Below are 21,331 nucleotides of genomic sequence, written 5' to 3'. Positions count from 1 at the left end.
TACTACCACTCACTGTTTCCTTCTCTCACTCTCTCTTTACATAGACTCAAGGCTAGTAACATTCATAATAAACATAAACCAATTTCATTTCAGCCTTCCAAATATATGTTGCCTACCTCCATGTTAGTAAAAAGGGTGTTTAATCCTGCCAAGAGCTTTTTAGCCAAACATTCAGAATAAGGTGTTCATATTCTTCCCAAAAAATCATCATTAAAGTGACTACAATTGTAGATAATTGGTATGGTAATGTAATGGGTACAACTGTATTTCAAGTCCCGCCTTCATTATAAATCCATTTGGCATCCATTCTTATTGTCGGGCTACCCTTGCAAAGAATTTATTTCATGTTTCTGTGTATGGTTTCTGTGGCTTGTGCTATTATGGCACTTCAATTGTAATCCAACATTAATTATATTTCCCATTAATGCAGTGCAAAATGCTTGGATTTTGTAAATGAGAAAATTGAGCTCATTTCAGTCTGCTTTGATCACATTTTATCTTTATTACACCTTGGTACAATAATTCTCTTCCTTTTCAGTCAGGTTATTGATATCCTGAACACACAGAGGGAACCATCTTTCTTATAGATTTACACTATTGTTTGCCTTTTCCAGGGTTTCTATCATTTCCACTAGTGTTTTAAAATATTTTATTGCTTTATGTTTGTTACTGAGCTCATAAAAGATAAGATGGAAGGAACTGAACTAATAGGGCACTATCTGGGATGGAGACAGTAAATAGCCATAACAGCAGACTACTGGTGAAAGATACATGTAAGGCAGATTACAGATAACCATGTATTTAAAACTGAGTCCCAAAACTGTGCTCAGAAGAGGAAAAGATTTTTATTCTTTCTGAGCTGAAAAATCTAACCTTTCCCCCCAGATGTTGTATATCAAAAATTCTGTTCAAAGTTGAGCCACTGAGTGCCAAACTGTCAGTGGAAAAGAGACCATCCTTACCTGTGCATGGTGAAGGAATCTATGACAGGTATATTCCTAAGACATCAGTTCTAATTTTTTGCTAGCTTTGCTTTTTTAAATTAATTGTGAGTCAGGTCTTTTGTAGAATGGTTGACGTAATGCCTGTGTATTGACACATGACATCACATGCCTGTGGAACAACTGACTGAATATCATTTTTGGATTAGTGGCGTTTTGAGCCCAATGTTAAATAGGGAGTTTGTTTGAACCAAGATGATCTAGTCAAATCCCATTAGGTGATACCAATGGCTTCAGAAGGAGAGCAGCCCATTCTGGTTTGCCACTAGAGTCCTGAGGAGGAATTCCAAGGGGAGGAACCAGAGAGACCTCCAGCTTCAAAAACTAGGAAAGGAAGAAGGCTTTGCTTGCTTGCCTGAAATGGCTGCTGTCATGGCTGTAGCTGCTATTGTTAGCTGCTGGCTATTCAATGCCATCAGGTCTGAGCAAGAGGCTTGTGCTTCCTCCTCCCTCCTGAAGGGCCACTGAAGGGTAGGAGGCATCTCAGTGTTGACATCCACAAACAAGTAACCTCTAGTCAGCCAACAAGTCCATTGACACTAAAGTGTCTGAGTCAGTGATACCACCAACTAGTTTTTTCAACTGTACACCCACTTCCCAAAGCTGAATGAAACCATCAGTCACCATAATCATTCCAGTTTTCTTTTATTTTTTGTTAGTTGTGGGGTTCATATCAACAACTGGAACATTTTGGTTGTCTTTGTTTCCAGCAGATGGCTGGTGAACATGTGCGGGCATATATAGAGTGCAGCACCTATAGACTAGTTCTTCAAATACTTAAACAGCCCTGGGTTAAACAACCTGATATCTAAAAGATATGGTCTATGGATTGGGGATGAGTGCTTAATCCTGAGAAATCATGTTGCTTTCACCTGCATTTGAATATTAAAAGGTAACAAGCTGTGTCATGTTGAATTGTGTTGGAATGTTTCACTTTGACCTCCTCCCGCCCTCACAGTCTATATTCCTCAAACAAAATCAGCCCTCTCCTCCCTCCCTGGTTGTGCCATATTTGCTTGGCATGTCTAGTGTTTATTTTCTGCTACCATCATTTAGAGCAGGTTTACGGTCATTTAGGGCGTGTCTACACAGCAAAGTTATTTCGCCATAACAGCTACTATTCCGAAATAACTATGCGAGCGTCTAGACAGCAATTCCGTTATTTTGAAATAATTTTGAAATAACGGGCGGCTTATTCCGACTTCTGTAAACCTCATTCTACAAAGAATAACACCTCTTCTGAAATAGCTATTTTGAAATAAGGCATGTGTAGCTGCTCCTCTTCTGCTATTTCGAAATAGCCCCTCACCAACACCATTCTAAGTTATTCCTTCTGGGGCTCTAAATCGAGATAGCACATCTACATTAGGGACGCCTGCCTCAGACTAATTTTGAGACTTCCCTCCAGTGTAGATAGGCTATTTTGAAATAAGCTAATTTGGAATAAGTATTCCGGAATAGCTTATTCTGAAATAACCGCAGTGTAGATGCACACTTTGGCTGTGTCTAGACTGGCCAGTTTTTCTAGAAAATCAGCCGCTTTTCTGGAAAAACTTGCCAGCTGTCTACACTGGCCGCTTGAATTTCCGCAAAAGCACTGACTTCCTACTGCAAGAAATCAGTGCTTCTTGCGGAAATACTATGCTGCTCCTGTTTGGGCAAAAGTCCCTTTTGCGCAAAACTTTTGCGCAAAAGGGCCAGTGTAGATAGCTGAGATTTGTTTTGAGCAAAAAAGCCCCGATCGCGAAAACGGCGATTGGGGCTTTTTTGTTGAAAAGTGCATCTAGATTGGCCATGGATGCTTTTCCGCAAAAAGTGCTTTTGCAGAAAAGCGTCCATGCCAATCTAGACGCTCTGTTCCGAAAATGCTTTTAACGGAAAACTTTTCCGTTAAAAGCATTTGCGGAAAATCATGCCAGTCTAGATGTAGCCTTTGTGAATTGTAGACAGTTCTCCCTACTAAAGTGGATATGACTGCCACAGGATAAGAAAATAAAAAGGGGAACAGGACAGAAAAAAGCAAACCATGTTTTTGGGGTGACCTTATAAGGAAAGAGCGGGACACCTTATAACTATGACTGCCAGAGTGTGTTCATGTTGCCTGAACACAGCATTTGTGGTAAAGCCTTTGTTCTTAAATTACATGGTGAGGGAGGATAAAAGTGCAAGCACATCATTCCTTTTCTCAATTTCCTTGGAGCGAACGCTCCTTCTGCCCGTCCATTTATCTCACTCGCAGTGATTATTTCTGGGACAGAAGCTGGCAGACACCATTGAAAAGGAAAGTGAGAAAGGAAACAAAGGGAAAAAACAAGAAAGCAAGAACATGAGGGAAACTCCAGCTTCCAGTCTGTCTTATTCATTCTCCAGATATCTATCTAGGGGTTAGGGACAGATCAGAAAGTCTAGTTAACTCCTCCACTCTGCAACATTCATTCTTTCTCCGGAAACAATGGCAGGCTGTTAGAAAGGATTCATTTATATAGAATTCTTCAAACAAATTTCTTGGAAAATCAATTTAACATACTGAATAGATTTCCAATGACTTCATCAGCTTTGAATAATGCCAGTACTTTCTTTATTGCATTCTACATAGAATTCTACAAAACAACATTGCAGCTAAAATGAGTTTAAAAAACAGGGATTGATCCTACAATCCTTATCAAAGTACTCCCACTGAACTCAATGGCACTAATCACATGGGATTGATAGTTCCTAAACTGTGCATATATTACCTTTAAAATACATTTAAATCAAGAGGCCTGGGCTGTACTATACAATTAAGCAACATTAATGCATATACAAAGAAAGGGTTAGACTCTGCCCTTATTTTACTCAGTTAAGAAAGTAAGGCCCTACTCATCACCAGCCTAGCTAGATCTGGGTTTCATTTGGAACTTATCCCCTGCTCTCAGACACTCCCTGCTTCAAGCAAGTGAACAGCAAGGGGTTGGAGTCTTAGCTCTACCCCTCTCTTCTACCTCCACCCCCAGCTGGAATAGCTGGCTCAGTGCAAAAGGGTGAAGTAAATGACACTCTTTCAAGGGCTGATGTAACTTATTCTTTATCTAGAACAGAAGGGGAACAGGGAAGGAACAGTGCTTTGGCAGGATAATTCTTGAGGGGATACATCTTACAAAAGACACAAGCTAGCTGAAAGTACATTTTTTTAATAATATTGGGAACATAGTTCATTTTCATCAATGAGCATGGATTGATAATTCCTTGAGTTATAGAAATTAGAGATGGAAAAGTCCTAGAAGACTTAGTCCATCTCCCTGCCTCCATACAACTGTTCTTTATAGTCCATGTCTCCAGTCTACTTTTAAATCACACCCGTGATAAGAAGCTATAGGAACCTGTTAAGACATTTTCACTGTTAGGGTTCAGAAAACATTTCCTGATATGCAGTCTAAACATATTTACCTCACTTTCATCCCATTATTCCTAGCTATTTCAGCACCTTAATTAATTCCACTCTTTCTGTTCTAATACAGCAATGGAGATACCACACTCCCCACTGCGTAGTTGCACTATTTTATTCCTTATAGATCCCTGATCACTTATATTGCTCTGCCATGAATTTTCCCCAGTTTGTTCTTCTGGTATCTGGGTGTCCAAAATTACAGGAGTCCTTGTCTGATCTCCCCACTGTCACACACAGAAATTATGTCACATCCCTGGTCCATGATACAAAACCTTTGGATTTACAGTCTAAAACTGAATTGCTTTTTGTTTGTTGCCAGTGTCAAATTACAAACTCGTGTCTCACTAGCAGCCCACAAGCACCCTTCCATCTCCTTCCCATCACTGCTTTCCAAGTGACTTGCTCCCAATAAATGCCTTCATTCCAATTTACACTTGTATTAATTTGTACTCACCATTCCAATTTCCTTTTCATTATTGCTCTGCCTTCAGTGGTCTTTGCATAACACTTCCTAATATAGCAGAAACAGTGAACTTTTGGGAAGTGCTGTCTATCTCTCTCTCAACTTGCTTGGATAAAAATTGTAGATAGATAGACAGCACTTCTTCATTATGGGTACAGCTACACAACGGTATTATTTCAGAATAACTGATGTTAATCCAAAGTAACATAGTCTGCATCTACACTACAAGCCGTTATTTTGACAGAATGTCAAAATTATGTCGAGCTGGAGGACTTTTTACTCCGACTCCTGTGACCTTCATTGTACGAGGAGTAAGGGAAGTCGGAGGCAGAGTGCTCTTTCTCGGACTTTCTGCTGTATAAACAGCACCAAAAGCCAAATTAAGCTATTTCAACTTACACTACGCAATTGACGTAGCTTAAGTTGCATAGCTTATTTTGGCTTTATCCCTGCTGTGTAGACATGCCCTCAGGCTTCAGTTCTGCATACCATATTCGCATAACTTGCTTTAAGTTAAAGTATCCTATGTCTAGTCAGCAAAACATTGAAGTTCCTTTACTAATTTGATGAGTAATCCCACTGATTATGCTTAAAGTGAAGCAGGTGCTAAAGAGCTTTACCAAACTGTAGCCTGAATGGTGATGGTATGAGAAAACCAAACTTACTAGAAATGTAATCTTATAATATTATGCTAACAAGTTATAATTACAACTAAGATACTTGTCCTAATTTAAAGTATGCTTTTTAGAGTATATAAAAAACATTAAATGCACATATGAAAGTGAGATTTTTCTGTAACCACTCAGGCCTTGCAGTACACATCATACTTCATCTTTGCTTCCAATTTGGTTCCCCCTAAACACTCTTTAAATTTGGCATCCATTTCCTTGCTTTGAGCGTCACTAAAAAGATTCTTCCAATCTCCAACAACACCTGGAATAAACAAAAGAAAAAGATACTCCTGACTACAATGAATGTAGGGACTGATTTAAAAGAAGAATGTCTGATTCCTTTATTATGATACTAGAAGACACACTTGGCATTGTTTGGGTCTTTCAGGGCAGGAGGTTGAGGATGTGGGGGGAGGGAGGCGTACAGAAGTCAGGGCAAGGGGTTGGGAGATGTGAGAGCTCAGGGCAGTGGGTAGGGGTGGCCACTGGATCCTCCCCAAGGCCAGCCCAGTGGTGGTGCAGGCTGCCCATCAGCTCCTCTCTGGGGCCAGCCCAGGGGCAGCAGGGGCCACACTGTCCCACCAGCAGCTGCTCTCCAGAGCAGGTCGAGATGGCGGGGGGGTCATGGCTAGCAACATGCAGAGACCCACCCCCAGCCAGACACTTTGTTCAAGAACTTCTCCTAAACAGGAAGAGCTAGAATCACCAAATTTAGTATGAAGCTTCCTCTTATCATAATTTTCAGCAAGGTAAGTGTTTGATTGTTCCAGGACAACGGGATGTGCCCGGAATCTGATTGTTTTCTATAACACAGAAAGGGAGAGGACTGATAGCAGGGACAGTTATCCTCCACAATGACCACAGGAGGACAGCAGGCATGGGGGACAGTTATACTGCAGAGTGACCACAGGAAGGCAGCTGCACCTATAACAAACGGACTCACAGATGGACGAACAGATGACATACAATCAGACAGGTGCACTAACTCTCATAAATATATAGTCGATTTCAGCACAATTAATGTTTATGTGCCAGAAATTAACAGCTGATCAGAGGAGAAAAAGTGCATACAAGGCTCAAATCACCATTGCCTGCACCATGTTCAGACATTTACATCACTACAAGGTGAGTATAAAGAGTGGATATAATACAGTGCAAAGGCTCAAAAATTTTGTTAAGTATGACTCAAAATGACAAGGACAGATTGTCTCCATCTACAAAATTTGGATCCAGATTTTGAATATCCCCAAACCTGAGAATGTCTGGATCTGGGATTTTTGTCTGGCCCATTCCAAAGATAGTTGTCAATGTATATATTGTTTAGATGTAAGATTTAGATTCAGGTTCATAATTAATTCCATCAGTTGCCTAGAAACTCAAGAAGAGAATGCTATAAAGATCTAATGGCCTAAATCAAGATTTAGAACCTGTTCCAACTTCCACAGAAGTCAATGGGAATCTCTCCATCGCTTTAATGAGAGCTGGTGAAAGCTATGACTGAAAAGTGTACCAGTTGTGCTATGCTTTTAGGAAACAGGAAAAACAAAAGTGATCTATTTAGCAATTTTGATCCATGTGAAAATAATCAAATACCATCTATGCTTCTCAAGCCATTGCTAACCTAGATAATGAGAAAGGAAGAAAGGTTGATTGCCTCTTCTGCCAGTTTCCTGTCGGAATTAAATAAAATGTAACCATTCACAATCCTTGGATTTTTTTTTTAAAAACACAGATTTACCTTTACGGAAGAGAACTGGGCCAATTGGGCCATAGATCTCCTGGGATTTCTCTCTCATTGCTTGGAAGTTGCCCCTGTCTGCAATAGACTGAATCTGCTCTGCTGTTGGAGAGAATCCAAAGAATTCAGCTATTTGCTTCAATCCAGAAGTCAGGTTCTGAAAGCAATACAGTGTAAGGGATAACATACTATGCTTGCTCTGAAAAAAAGCATAAGTTTTCTGTTTGACAGGTTTATGATCTTCACGCATTAATAATAATTTCACACATAGTGCATTTTTACATCACCTTGATGCTAATTGCTATAGATTTGTATCCATGTTAAAATTGTTGCTATAAGATGCTTTGGGATCAATGAAACTACTAGGATTTTGCCTCTGACTTGAGTCAGAGCAAGATCAGGTAAGTCTTGCCTGCAAGTATCAACAGCTTTACCTCTTTCAGGTCTTCATATGTTATAAACATAACATTTTCATCCTCAATGTGTTTGTTCCAGGCAACTGCATGGTCAAAATAGGATCCCCAGCCAACTGAAAAGGAGATAGAAAACAAGCTATCTTACTTCAGCCTGTTAGATAGAAATAAGAGTATAATTATTAAACAAAGAACCACTTTTTCCTGACTTCAGGTTATACCTGGCAGATACACATAACAGGATATCTGTTCAGTTATGCAGTGTTGTACAATCTATGCTATTGTTTTAGTTTCCATAAGTGCATATGCTCTTACTTAGGATTGTTCTGAGCACCCATGTCTTGATCTAAACTTCCCTACAATTTGGAAGTGCTTAGAACTGTGATTTTGGTTTGGACCCAGGTGCAGAAACTGAAATGTCTTCACTAGCATATTTGATTATGATAACAATTGCTTGAACCTGGCAGAAGTTTTACACAAGACATTAAACTATTATTCACGTGTATTACTCAATAATGCCCATAAACAGAACTATCTTAGTTATTCTTCATGATAGGATGCAACTGAACTCCAGAATGTGAGGAAAGTTCTATCAACTACTTTTAACATTACACTTTTGTTTTCATATTGGGCTCCTTTAGTTTGTCTGAAATATTTCTCTTCTGCTTAATCTTTCAGATACATTCAGAAATAGTAATTGTACCTTTTCCACTCATGAACTCTGAGAAGAACTCATCCCAGGAGATATAACTGGGGACGTTTGGGGCATTGTTATGGAAATGGAAAAATGATGCAGCTGTATCTTTAGGATTTCGAAACAACACCAGTATCTGGAGTGGGAGCAAGAGGTTAGTCATTTCTAAATTTGTTGTTTTCCTGGATAACTACAATGATAGTTCAATGAAACGTTAGTTGCAGTATGTTACTGTATAGATTACATATTTTTATAGGTAAGACATGAGAAGCAAATTCAAAATGAAGGCCACAATAAAGTCCTCAGCTACTTTTAAAGCTTGATCTTGAGGTCAAAGAATCATAAAAAAGCAAGAGACTTAAAAAGCCTTAACAATTGTCATTAAAATACTTCCCTTTCCATGAGTGCATTGTTCTCTATTGTTACCTCAGACCTGGTGAATTTCCACTGCAGGTTACTGTCATTGTTCAAAGTGCTATTGCTTTCTCCTCCAGGAAATTTTAGCTGATCTTGCCCTTTATATTCCCATTTTCTATGTAATAGCAACAATTATTTCAACTCTTTTGGACAGTTCCTGTAAACATTTTTGATCACATGGGATGTGTATGAATTAGAAAAACGTAAAAGAAGATCGACTGCAAATTAGTTACAATCATCTTCTCCCTTTGATCACCTTCCCACTTCTGCTTCTTGCTCCTCTGTCCCCTTCTTAACTGGAAATGTCTCTTACAGGCCGTCCTCACTATAAGTCCAAGATACATTCCAAAAAACTTGACATATAGCAAAAACACTTAAAGAGGGGAATATTTTTCCCGCAACTGACTTCCGTTTGTGCTATTTTTTTTTCTTAAGAGCAGGGAATGAGAGGACTTATAACACATCAGTTCCTACAAGCGTCAACAACTTTAGTGAGGAACAGATGTATACCAGGACAACTTATAGCGGGGACACCCTGTACTGCTCAGACATGCATACAGGCAGTCCCCGGGTTACATACAAGATAGGGACTGTAGGTTTGTTCTTAAGTTGAATCTGTATGTAAGTCGGAACTGGCGTCCAGATTCAGCCGCTGCTGAAACTGATCAGTTTCAACAGCGGCTGAATCTGGACGCCAGTTCTGACTTACATACAGATTCAACTTAAGAACCCCAGGCATCCCCAAGTCAGCTGCTGCTGAAACTGATCAGCGGCTGATTCCAGGACGCGTCTGGGCTGTCAGCTGACCGCGCGCTCCGTGGCTTGGCTCTGCTTTGCCCCCCCCCCCCCGTCCCCCTGGTCTGCAGACCAGGGGGACGGGGGACAGGGGCAAAGCAGAGCCAAGCCACGGAGCGCGTGGGCAACGGACAGCCCTGTCCGCTGCCCACGTGTTCCGCTGCTTTGCTTCCTCTCCCTGGTCTGCTGGAGACCAGGGAGAGGAACGGCCCCGTTCGTAACTGCGGATCCGACATAAGTTGGATCCGCGTAACTCGGGGACTGCCTGTACAATGGTTTGGAATAAACTGTTAAGGCTTCAACTGTTTCTCCTTTTGCATATAAGAATCCACAGGTGTTGCTAAACTGACATAGCCATCTCTATACTATTCCTTCCCATCCTTCTAGCACAGGGGTCAGCAACCTATGGCTAGCTAGGGAGCCAGATACAGCTCTTCTGGAGCCCCAGCTCAGTCCCCCTTAGCTCCCCTCACAGCAGGGAGACAGCCCTAGCGCTACAGCCTTACGCTCCCCCCCCCCCCCCCACATACACAAGAGTGGAACGCCAGCACCGGCAGGGGGAGAAAGCCCTGAGCCTCCCCCACCAGATCCAGCATGTGGGGAACAAAATGGCTCCATGTGCCACTCTTTTACTTCCCCCGGTTTGCGGGGAACCAGGAACCAAAAATGGCTCCATGTGTGTTGCCGTTTTCTTTTCCCTGGGAAACACTTCCAGGAGACTTCCCCTGCATATCCTTCCTGGTGAATGGGAGCAGCAGGTGGCTGTTTGTTACACACAGTGCGAAAGCAAGTAAGTGCCCCTCCCCGCCCCCAACGGTCATGCCCAGACTCCACCTCCCTTCACTCACTCTGCCCCCAGCTCACACCTGCCCCCTGGCAAGACACCTGCCCCCAGCCCACTCTTGACACTTGGCCAGACACCCTGCCCCTAGACCACTCCTACCCCCTGTCCCCGGCCAGACACCCCACCCTCAGCTCACTCCTACCCCTGGCCAGACATCCTGTCTCTGAATCAGAGGCAGTAGCACCGGATGCCAGGTGGGAGCTGGTTTGTGAGGGGAGCCAGTTTAAATATCAGCTCCCCTCCGAGACCGGCTGCCTGTCACCCTATGCTGCTACCTCTGATTCACAGCTAGCAGTGCAGGGTGGTAGCAGCCCCTGTCTGGGGGGGGGTCTGAGATCCTAGAGCTAGCGCAAGCTGAAAATTATCCAGGCTGCCTGACCACCTAGCTTCTAATACACTTTAAATGCAGGGCTGCAGTGGAAGTACGTCCTGGACCCATCGCAAGCCAGGACTGAGCCAGGCTGCTGGCCAGCCTGCCAAAAAATGTACTGGTGGGAGTAGGGGGAAAATGCATGTAGTCTATAGCATTAACCTATAAGCTTTTGCTACACTACACTATTGCATCCCTAGTTGTGATAGTTAATGTACACATGGCCTCCTCCCTCCCCACTATTCCTGTGGGTGGGAAGGCTTGGGCCAACTCGGGCCGTGCAGCTGCCTTCCTTCCCGCTGCTCCCGGGTCTGGGGAGGCTTGGGCCATGTGGCTTCTTCCCTCCCTGCTGCTCTGGCGGGGTGGGGCACAAGCGCAACATGTTGCTGCTCCTCCTCCTGCCCTCCCCGTGGTGGGGGTATGGCCTCAGCAGAGGGGGCGGGGCTGTAAGTGGGGTTGAGTGCCTGCCTCCCCCTAGAAACTTCTCAAGTCTTTTCAAATGTTCTCTGTGACAGATAGCATAATGGACACCTCTCCTTTTAAGCTAGCTAACTAGCTAGAGTCAATTATCAATAATATTAAGTTGTATATTTTCAGTCATACAGATGGGCATTCTTCATTCTTATACAACTCTTTGTTGACCGCTTGTTCTGAATGTTGATGTAGTTTGGCTCTTTGGTTTGAAAAGGTTGCGGACCCCTGTTCTAGCATAAAAGACAGAGGGTGGGGGTAAAGCACTGGGTTCTAGTGATTCTTGGACAATAGATCAGCCTCTAGAAGACTGTTCCTGCTGATGTCAATTAGAATAACCCTAACACTGTTCTAAGATACATCAAGTCTTAATAGGGTCCAGGACAGGAGTTGTAAAAGTGGCTTTAGTGTCACCTTCCCATTACTACCACCTCGTTGGCTCCTGGCTCTAGTGAAGGATATGGACACTAAGATGCTGTTGAAATATCATACAAGTGGATATTATTGTACAGTGGATATTATAGTGTACAGACAGACAGGCAGTTCACCTTGGCTTTATTCTCGAAGATAGACTTAGGGAGATTGTCATAAAGAAGGTGTGTTGCCAAAATCCTTGGAGATGGTAACTGTTTCATCCTCTTTAAACATAAATAGAAAATAAAATACATAAATGAAAATACATTTTCATTCTCAAAATGTTTAAGCATAAGTAGAACAATGAGGGAGAATAGTTTTGTTACATGGGTGCAACCACAATCTGAAATGTTGGCATGTGTGGAATCACACATTCTCATGCTAATCAAAATACAGAACTTAACGAGGGTTTTTCTTCAGGAGTAAAACCCACACACGCTAGACTATTATCATTTGAATACTTGTAGGTGTAGGCATGAAATACCAGATCTGAATTGTTTCAGTAGTTTTTCATACTAACCTGATATTTTTCTGGATCTCCACATTCAATAAATGGCAGTTCTGTATTTTCTGGTTTAGTCTGGGAAGTTGTAAATATCAAATCATTTAAAAGACAGATAAGCCAATTCACACCTGGACAAACAAACAAAAAAAAATACAATGAATCAGAAACTTATCAAAGATCTCTGAACCTTCTCATTACACTGCTTAATACAGCATAATAATAACCATTTGTCAACTGAAAATAATACTACTGAAGCTCTAAAGTGATTAAATACAATAAAATCTTTAAAAACCAAATTCTGAACTGCCACTTGAGAGGCTGCACATTGGGCTTTATTCTGCCCAGATCCCATGAGGGTCAAGCTTACTGAGACCTAGTGGTGGGTGGAACAGGAACAGAATTTAGTCTCTGATGCATCTGTATATTTAAAAAATATATATTTCTAAAACAGAGATTAATAACAAGAGGGACATAGCTCCATCCCTTGTCATATCCAGGGGAAGGGATTGGGGTGTGGGAAGCTCCCCAAGAGGCTCAGCTCATTGTGTCAGTGAGAGTGTATCTGCCATCCCCTATGAAGAAACAAACAAGGGATTCTGCACTCTGGATTGTCCAGATCCTTCTCTGCAGTGGGTCTGGAGCCCCTTTCCCAACACCCCTCTGGCTACCTGATAAGATGGCTCCAATAGAACTGTATTGTTAGGTCAATCTCCACCCAATCTGTTCCTGCTCTTGGGAGTCACCTCTTCAGAACTTTCCAGGAGTACTCTGCTCTAAAGGTAACACAGCACAATTCTCTCCTGGTTGCCTTAGAGGGTGGCAAGAAAGGATGACAATGTGTATCCTTGGTCCGCAGCATCATATCCCTGGTCCTTGTGGAGATCCCGTCAGAAGGTTTCCCTCAGGGACCACAGAGATGATTCTGAGGAGTTGACTGAGCCATAACCTTCTGAGCACTGAGGAATCCCCTATGCATGCCAGAAGCAACAAGAAATGCATGGTGTGAACAGCTTTAACCTCACACTTTCTGTAGACAGCTGTTGCCTGATAGGATGTTATCCATCCTTCACTCTTCTTCCTAACTTTCTCGCTCTTCAGTCTCTTGTCCTCTTGTGTTTTCATATCAGCTGTTCATTGTTAGCCCATTGAGGTAGAGATCTTGTGTTTATATTCACCTAAAGCAGATGTGCCGGTGCTGCTTTATATATAATAATCTCTGCCTCTCTGTGGGTATGTCTACACTACAAAGTTAGTTCGAACTAACGGAGCGCTTAGTTCGAACTAGGTAATATTCATTCCATGAGGATTAAGCCTAGTTCGAACTTGCTAGTTCGAATTAAGGGCGGTGTAGACCCTTAATTCGAACTAGTGGGAGGCTAGCCCTCCCCAGGTTTCCCTGGTGGCCACTCTGGCCAACACCAGGGAAACTCGTCTGTCCCCCTCCCAGCCCCGGACCCCTTAAAGGGGCACGGGCTGGCTACGGTGCCCGTGCCAGGTGCAAGCCTGCCAGCACCCAACCAGCAGACCCTGCACCTGGCACAGCTCGAGCCACCCACCCGATGCCCCCCAGCCCTCCGCCTCTTCCCGGGACCAGGCTAGCGGCTCCCGGGAGCTTGCCCGGGACCGCAAGAGGCGGGCACCCGCCTGGGCTAGAGCGGACATCGCGGACCTCGTCCACGACCTCCGCACTAGGCACAGGAAAGTGGCCGGCTTGGGCAGGAGAGCTGCCAGCCTGGCCACCCAGGAGCAGGTGTGCATGAAAATCAAGGTGGTCCACTGAGACCCCTGACCCTGAGCCCTGAGCTTACAATGGCCGTCCTGGGTCAGACCAAAGGTCCATCTAGCCCAGTAGCCTGTCTGCCGACAGTGGCCAACACTAGGGACCCTGAAGGGGATGGACCGAAGACAGTGACCAAGCCATTTGTCTCGTGCCATCCCTCTCCAGCCTTCCACAAACCTTGGGCAGGAACACCACTCCTACCCCCTGGCTAGTACCACTCCATGGACCCAACCTCCATGACTTGATCTCACTTCCCTTTAAACTCTGTTCTAGTTGTAGCCTTCACAGCCTCCTGCAGCAAGGAGTTCCACAGGTTGACTCTTTGCTTTGTGAAGAACAACTTTCTGTTACTAGTTTGAAGCCTGCTACCCATTCCTTTCCTTTGGTGTCCTCTAGTCCTTCTTTATGGGAACTAATGAAGAACTTTTCTGTATGCACCCTCTCCACCCAACTCCTGCTTTTAGAGACCTCTATCCTGTCCCCCCTCCGTCTCTTCTTTTCTAAGCTGAAAAGTCCAAGTCTCTTTAGCCTCTCTTCATATGGGACCTGTTCCCAACCCCTGATCATTTTAGTTGCCCTCCCCTCTCCCAGCCTCTCTCTTCCCCTCTCCCACCTCCTTTTCCCAGTCTCCCCCAGTTTTGTTCAATAAAGACAGATTCCATTTTTGAACACAATTGTCCTTTATTTTGTACATCAAGAAAAGGGGCTAGGGAAGGGTAAGTGGAAGGAGGTGAGGGAGGAATGGGGTACGCGCCCCTGATGGGGAGGACTGGGCTGGCTCTGCGGGCTTTTGGGGTGGAAGCTCTCCTGCAGCCCCCCAATTGCCGCCTCTCCCCAGATGGCAGCCTGCGGCAAGTGCAGCCGGGCTGATGGCCGAGTGCTGTGATGTGCCCAGTGTGGGTACTCCGGGCAATCCAAGCCAGGACTGCTTTGCAAGCGGGGCACCCCGGAGAACTGTCTGTCCGGGGTGGGGGTCGGGACCCTTTAAGCACAGCCCTCGGCTAGCCTGAGACAGCATCTCCACGCTCTAAGTCCTCCTCTGATGCCCTACCGGCACTGCTTCCAGCCAGCCTTAAGCCTGGTTCAGGGTCCACTTAATGTGGACATGCTAGTTCGAATTAGCAAAAAGCTAATTCGAACTAGTTTTTTAGTCTGGATCCGTTAGTTCGAATTAGCTTAGTTCGAATTAACGTTGTAGTGTAGACGTACTCTGTGATACTCTGTGAAAGAGGTTAGTTGTACTTCCCTTCTTAACAGGTGTTGCAAGGCTAAATTCCCAAATGGGTGAAATTCTTCCCCATGCAAGGCCTAAACATCACTTAAATCCTACTTAAGCACTAAGAGTCAAAAGAGGATCAAGCCCTTGGACTAAAATGATCCACTGACCTTGACTGACTATCCAGAGGTGAATTCACCCTACTCTTTGTAAAGTGCCTTGAAATCCCCAGATAGCAGATGCTAAAGAAGTGCCAGTTATAATTAATGTTATTTCTTCACAAAGCTATATTCATGTCCTTATGTAAATGCAGACTAGAACCAGCACCAGCATTCTCTACAATTCTATGCCCTCATTTGCTCATTACTTACCTCATTGTAAAATTAAATTCTTAAGGACGTTACTTGATAGGTCTAAAACACCAAGTCTTTAGTTTCCCTACCACATCTCAAATGTCTGGGTTAAGAGCAGAGAGTATTCTTACTCTGTGATGAATGGTGTGAAAAAGGAAAATGTAAAGATTTTCCACATGGGTTAACATTTTCTCTTCTATTGTGTGTATCCTAGACGTGGGAAGCATTTCACATTGTAATATTTTCATGCTCCTGTATAAATAACAAGAAATAGGACTTTGGAAGGTAGAGGCAAGTTTTGATTCTAAGGAGAGAATTTTCATCAGGCCTAATCCTCTGAGGTGCTAAACATACAAAATTCCCAGTGAAGTCAATGGGAGCAGTGGGTGTTCAGAACTGGACACAGGACACTTAGCTCCTGCCAATATTGGGTTCAATAGCAGAGACATTTGAGAAGCTGCAAAAGAAATCAGACACCTTGTTTTATAGTGTTACCAAACAGCTAGATTGTACAGGTGTCTTTACCACACGAATATACAATCATAGAATCAATCGCATAATCACTAGAACTGAAAGGGAACTCAAGAGGTCATCGAGTCCAGTCCTCTGCCCTCACGGCAGAACCAAGCACCATCTAGATCATCCCTGACAGATGTCTGTCTAACCTGCTCTTAAATATCTCCAGGGATGGAGATTCCACAACCCGCCCTAAGCAATTTATTCCAGGGTTTAACCACCCTGACAGTTAGGAAGTTTTTCCTAATGTCCAATCTAAACCTCCCTTGCTGCAGTTTAAGCCCATTGCTTCTTGTCCTATCCTCACAGGCCAAGGAGAACAATTTTTCTCCCTCCTTCTAACACCCTTTTAGATACTTGAATACTGCTATCATGTCCCCTCTCAGTCTTCTCTTTTCTAAACTAAACAAGCCCAATTCTTTCAGTCTTCCCTCACAGCTCATGTTTTCTAGACCTTTAGTCATTTTTGTTGCTCTTCTCTGGTCCTTCTCCAATTTCTCTACATCTTTCTTGAAATGTGGTGCCCAGAACTGGACACACTACTCCAATTGAGGCCTAATCAGCGCAGAGTAGAGCGGAAGAATGACTTCTCATGTCTTGCTCACAATACTCCTATTAATGGATCCCAGAATAAAATGCATAAATTGATGTTTAGACCTGCAGAGCTAAACTGTGGATCGTTAGAGACTCAATCCTGCAAGGGGCTAAGTACTTGTTCTGCATATTTTATCAACAGAGCGTAGCACCTCAAAGTCAGAGTTTTAAATTTCATCACCCAAAGTTCTGTTTTCCTTTTACAGGCAGTCCCCGACTTACACGGATCCGATTTATGGATGTTACAAACAGGGCTGCCCTGGAGTACATGGACTGCGGGACCTCGCGGTCCTGCCGCCCGTGTACTCCGGGGCTTTCTCTGCGTCTCCCTGGTCTGCAGACCAGGAAGACGCAGAGCAAAGCCCCGGAGGGGCTCGGGCAGGGGGCAGCCCAGGCGCGGGGGTGGGGGGGGAGGCTCGGGCAGCGAGGCAGCCAAGGCGTGCCTGGGCTGCTCCGCTGCCGGCTTCCCCGCGGTTTTGCAAAGCCGCGGGGGGGGGGGGGGGGGGAAGGCTCGGGCAGCGGGGCAACCCAGGCACACCTGGGCTGCTCCACTGCCGGCTTCCCCGAGGCTTTGCAATGCCGCGGGGGGGCTCGGGCAGCGAGGCTGCTGCCGGCTTCCCCGAGGCTTTGCAAAGCTGCGGGGGGGCTCGGGCAGCGGGGCAACTCAGGTGTACCTGGGCTGCTCCGCTGCCGGCTTCCCCGAGGCTTTGCAAAGCCGCGGGGGAAGCTGGCAGTGGGACAGCCCAGACGCCCCACGGCTGTCCCGCTGCCGGTGTCCTCAGAGGCTTTGCTCCCCGTCTCCCTGGTCTGCTGGTCTCCAGCAGACTAGGGAGACTGGGAGCAAAGCCGTGGAGGACCCAGGCGGCGGGACCGCGGTGCGTCTCGGTCCGCCGCCCGCGTCTTCCTGGTCTGCTGGGGTGGGGGGGGGGGCGCAGCTAGTACGCTCCCCCCCTCAGCAGACTAGGATTTTCTCCGGACGCCTGTGGCAGAGCAGCTGGGGCGCTGCCGGTTGGTCCCGCAGCGCCGCTCTGGGCGCTACTGGACCAACCCAGCAGCACCCCAGCTGCTCTGGTCCTGATTCAGCCGCTGCTGGTCAGTTTCAGCAGCGGCTGAATCAGGACGCCTGGGGCAGAGCAGATGGGGTGCTGCTGGGTTGGTCCAGTAGCGTCGAGGAGCGGCGGTACTGGAGCAACCCAGCAGCACCCCAGCTTCTCTGCCCCGGGCGTCCTGATTTAGCCGCTGCTGAAACTGACCAGCGCTGACTGCAGGAAGCCCGAGGCAGAGTTGCTCTGACCCGGGCTTCCTGGAATCAGCTGCTGATCAGTTTCAGCAGCAGCTGACTTGGGGACGCTTGGGGTTCTTACATACAGAATCAACTTAAGTCAGAACTGGCGGTCAGTTTCAGCAGCGGCTGAATCTGGATGCCAGTTCCGACTTACATACAGATTCAACTTAAGAACAAACCTACAGTCCCTATCTTGTACGTAACCCGGGGACTGCCTGTAGTTCTTTACCTTCCTCCCCATTTTTTCCCTTTATAAAGCTTGGGAAATTTAAATGCAAACATTCTATGTAATGCTAGTGAAGGCTACAAGATTAAGCACTCAAATGTCAGGACATTTTTTTAAATGTGTTCATGGTAATGGACTACTCTACCACATTAGACGTATGCAGTGTTTTCTGTTCCTTTCTTCTATGTTCATTTTAACCCTTAACAAGGAACTTTTCATTGCTTTATGCCAGTTGCAGAGTTTTAGAATACTACAGCTGTCCTGCTCAGTCCCAGGCACTGGAAACCTGCAGGGAGTTGCAGATTCAGTTCTCTGAACTCATTAGCTATATCTTGTCTATTCTTAAAACTTTCCACCATTAATTCACCACGAGCTACATTAGTATTAGCAATAGTGGGGAATTTTTAAGAAGTCCCTCCAGAACAAAACTAGCCAGGTGTGCCTCATTAAAATAATTGAATTCTGAATGTCTCCATACTGTAGCGCTGTTTAAAATCTAAACCAAACCAAATTAAGTAAATAGCCCTCATCCTCAAATTGTCCCTAAAATCCCTAAATTATGGGATATTCAGAATACAGATCCACATTTTCAACCCATCTCTCATTTTATATTTGTCCTATTTTTGGCTTCCTGACTCTCCATGGCTGAGATATTTACCATAATCACTGCAAGCATATTTCTTAAATCCTTAGTAAGGCAAAATTCTCATTTGAGTCATTGGATGTTTCAGCCTGAGTTAGGATTGAGTGATGAGTACCTGTAACTCCTCTTGAAATCAACGAGAACTGTGGCTAATCAGCATCTCTCACAATTAGGCTCTCAATGAGGTCTTTATGACTGATGCAATCCAGTTGGGGCCCATTTATTCATTCTATTGTAATAGGTTTCTCAACAAAAGATTAAATAAAACTGTACCGGTTTTCCTCTGCTGGCAACTTTGTAAGTAGAGACTCTCTCTTAGATCTGTATTATCTCCTAAAACTATAAACGCCCATCACTTCATTTTCAAAATGTTACCACAGACCACCAGAAAAAGGAACCTGAACTACTAATGGTCTCCACTGTGTTTTACTCACTAGATAAATCATATCAAATGTAACAAAAACAACCTGAAATTTTAAAAAGTTTAAGAAAAGCTTAAACTGCAGCAAAAGCATCCAATATGTCCTGTCACTTTTCCATCATAATTAGTAACAATTATTCTTGTCTTGTAACATTACTGCACAGTAGACTACACCCCTCTTTTCAAACCAAGTGTATCAAATTAGCAGAATTTACTTTCATATATCTTCTCTAGTATGCAGCCACCTGCAGAACAGAATAATTAAATCAGGACTGGGGAATCTTTTTGGGGTCTGGGGCCACTGACCCACACAAAAATCATTTGGGGGCTGCACACAAATGAGAAACAAACAAACAAACAAAAACTACCCCTCACCAGTGTGGACTCCTCAATGCTAGGGCGAGCCCCGAACCTCAGGGCTGGATCCAGGCAAGCTAAGGGCTGCATCCAGCCCCTGGGCCTTAGGTTCCCCACCCCTGCATTAAATTAAGATATCCTTGAAGAAAGGCAAACTGTACTGAAAAGAAACAATCCAACAGAATGCACAATTAAAATGACACAGGATAAAACATGATGGTCTGTTTTTATCATCAATGCCAAAATTAAAATCCCTACAAAACTTATGCAGAACTAAAAACTGCAATTGGTGTTATTGTCCCTCTTATTACACCATATACTTATTTATGACATTTTATATTTTACATTGTAGCAAGTAATAACATCTACTGTATTCACCGCATTTGGGGTAAGACACCAACACCATATCATCTCTTCTGGCTTCTAAGTTTTCCAGGGCCTTGAATGTCTCTGCACTGCATATATGGACAGGATACGGGGTTCCCTGATAAAAGAACAGCAGATCTTTAAGGGAAACCCCTTTCATCTTCTCCACTGCTTTCTCTATTTCATCAGCTAATTTGTTCTGTGGCTTTGCCATGTTTGTTGCCTTTGAGTGAAACTGCAATGTTAGAGCAACAAGTACTTTTAAATGGATGTACCTGAGGGGTGGAGTAAAAAATCCTGGCAGTACTCCCATTTTTTTTCTTGAGAACAAAATAACTTGTGTTGTTCCCCACATAGAAACCCCACCCATTTGGGTATATTCCTCACCTCTCTTTCTTGAAAACAGAGAAAAGGTTCAATTCAACAACACTTATACGCGTAAACCTTACATTTAGACATATAAGTAGTACCACTGAAGACGAGTAACAGTGGGTAGTATTGGGCCCACTGAAACAAACACCATAGGAGACAAATTACTTAGTAAGAACAAGAGGTAAAATATTAAATTGAACCTTACATAACATTACCAGGAAGCAAGCCTCTCACACCAATATAAAGACATTTTTATTTTGGCAGCAAGTTATTTCTGTAATTAAAGAAAGCTTTTCAGCCCTGTATCACGGATTTAGAAGAAACAGAAAAACTATGGGTAACAAATAATAGGAGACAATAAAATAAAAAGCATAAAGCAAAAAGAATTAGAATCAAATTAATTTCAGGAAAGCAATACTGACATCATAGCTTTAAAATAGTGTTTAAAATATCATCATAGTTTGAAATCCCAGTGCCTGCACTAGCAAGTATTGTCTCTATTTTATGCTAAAGAGAAAATAAAAAGCTGAAAGCTTACATTTAGCAAGGCTTTTATTCCCTGTTGTGCCCCAGAAAAGATTTAGATCCCTTTGTAATGTACTAGAGTTATGTACATAATCAAATTTCCCTTTAGCAGTTGACTCAGATAGAGTATAGGGGACTTTCTAGTAGTACCTCCGGGACTTTTCCATTAGTTCAAGCAGTAGCAATCTGTATCTAAGCATTATAAGCATATTCTTAATTTTATGCCTCACTCACTCCAGTGGAACTACTCACACGCTTAGAGTTAGGCTCTTATTTGCAAACTCTGTTGAAAGATGAGGTTTCTAGCAGCAATGTGTGATTTACATAGACAATTACTATCTTCAGCACATAGAGTTGCAATCATTTGAACTGAACTACTGACAAATTTTGTGGAAACTAGATGCTGTGAGCCCTATCCCTAACAACGAGAGGCAGGAAAGGTCAGGCGGATATC

General features: G+C 43.9%; 1 protein-coding gene across 1 annotated transcript; it reads right to left on the bottom strand.

Moving 5' to 3' along the window:
- Window positions 1–3,558: 3,558 nt before the first annotated feature.
- Window positions 3,559–20,238, bottom strand: SULT6B1 (sulfotransferase family 6B member 1). The gene is made up of 7 exons (XM_006135238.4): window positions 19,993–20,238; window positions 12,239–12,351; window positions 11,853–11,942; window positions 8,417–8,543; window positions 7,735–7,829; window positions 7,301–7,457; window positions 3,559–5,824 (listed from the first exon to the last, which is right to left on the bottom strand). The coding sequence occupies exons 1-7, from the start codon at window positions 20,192–20,194 to the stop codon at window positions 5,694–5,696; spliced, it is 915 nt and encodes a 304-aa protein (XP_006135300.2). The 5' UTR covers window positions 20,195–20,238; the 3' UTR covers window positions 3,559–5,693.
- Window positions 20,239–21,331: the final 1,093 nt, after the last annotated feature.

Source organism: Pelodiscus sinensis, chromosome 3 (assembly GCF_049634645.1).
Source record: "Pelodiscus sinensis isolate JC-2024 chromosome 3, ASM4963464v1, whole genome shotgun sequence".
NCBI lineage: Eukaryota > Metazoa > Chordata > Testudines > Trionychidae > Pelodiscus > Pelodiscus sinensis.
The sequence above is the reverse complement of the archived record's forward strand: the minus strand, read 5'-3'. Positions and strand labels throughout refer to the sequence as shown.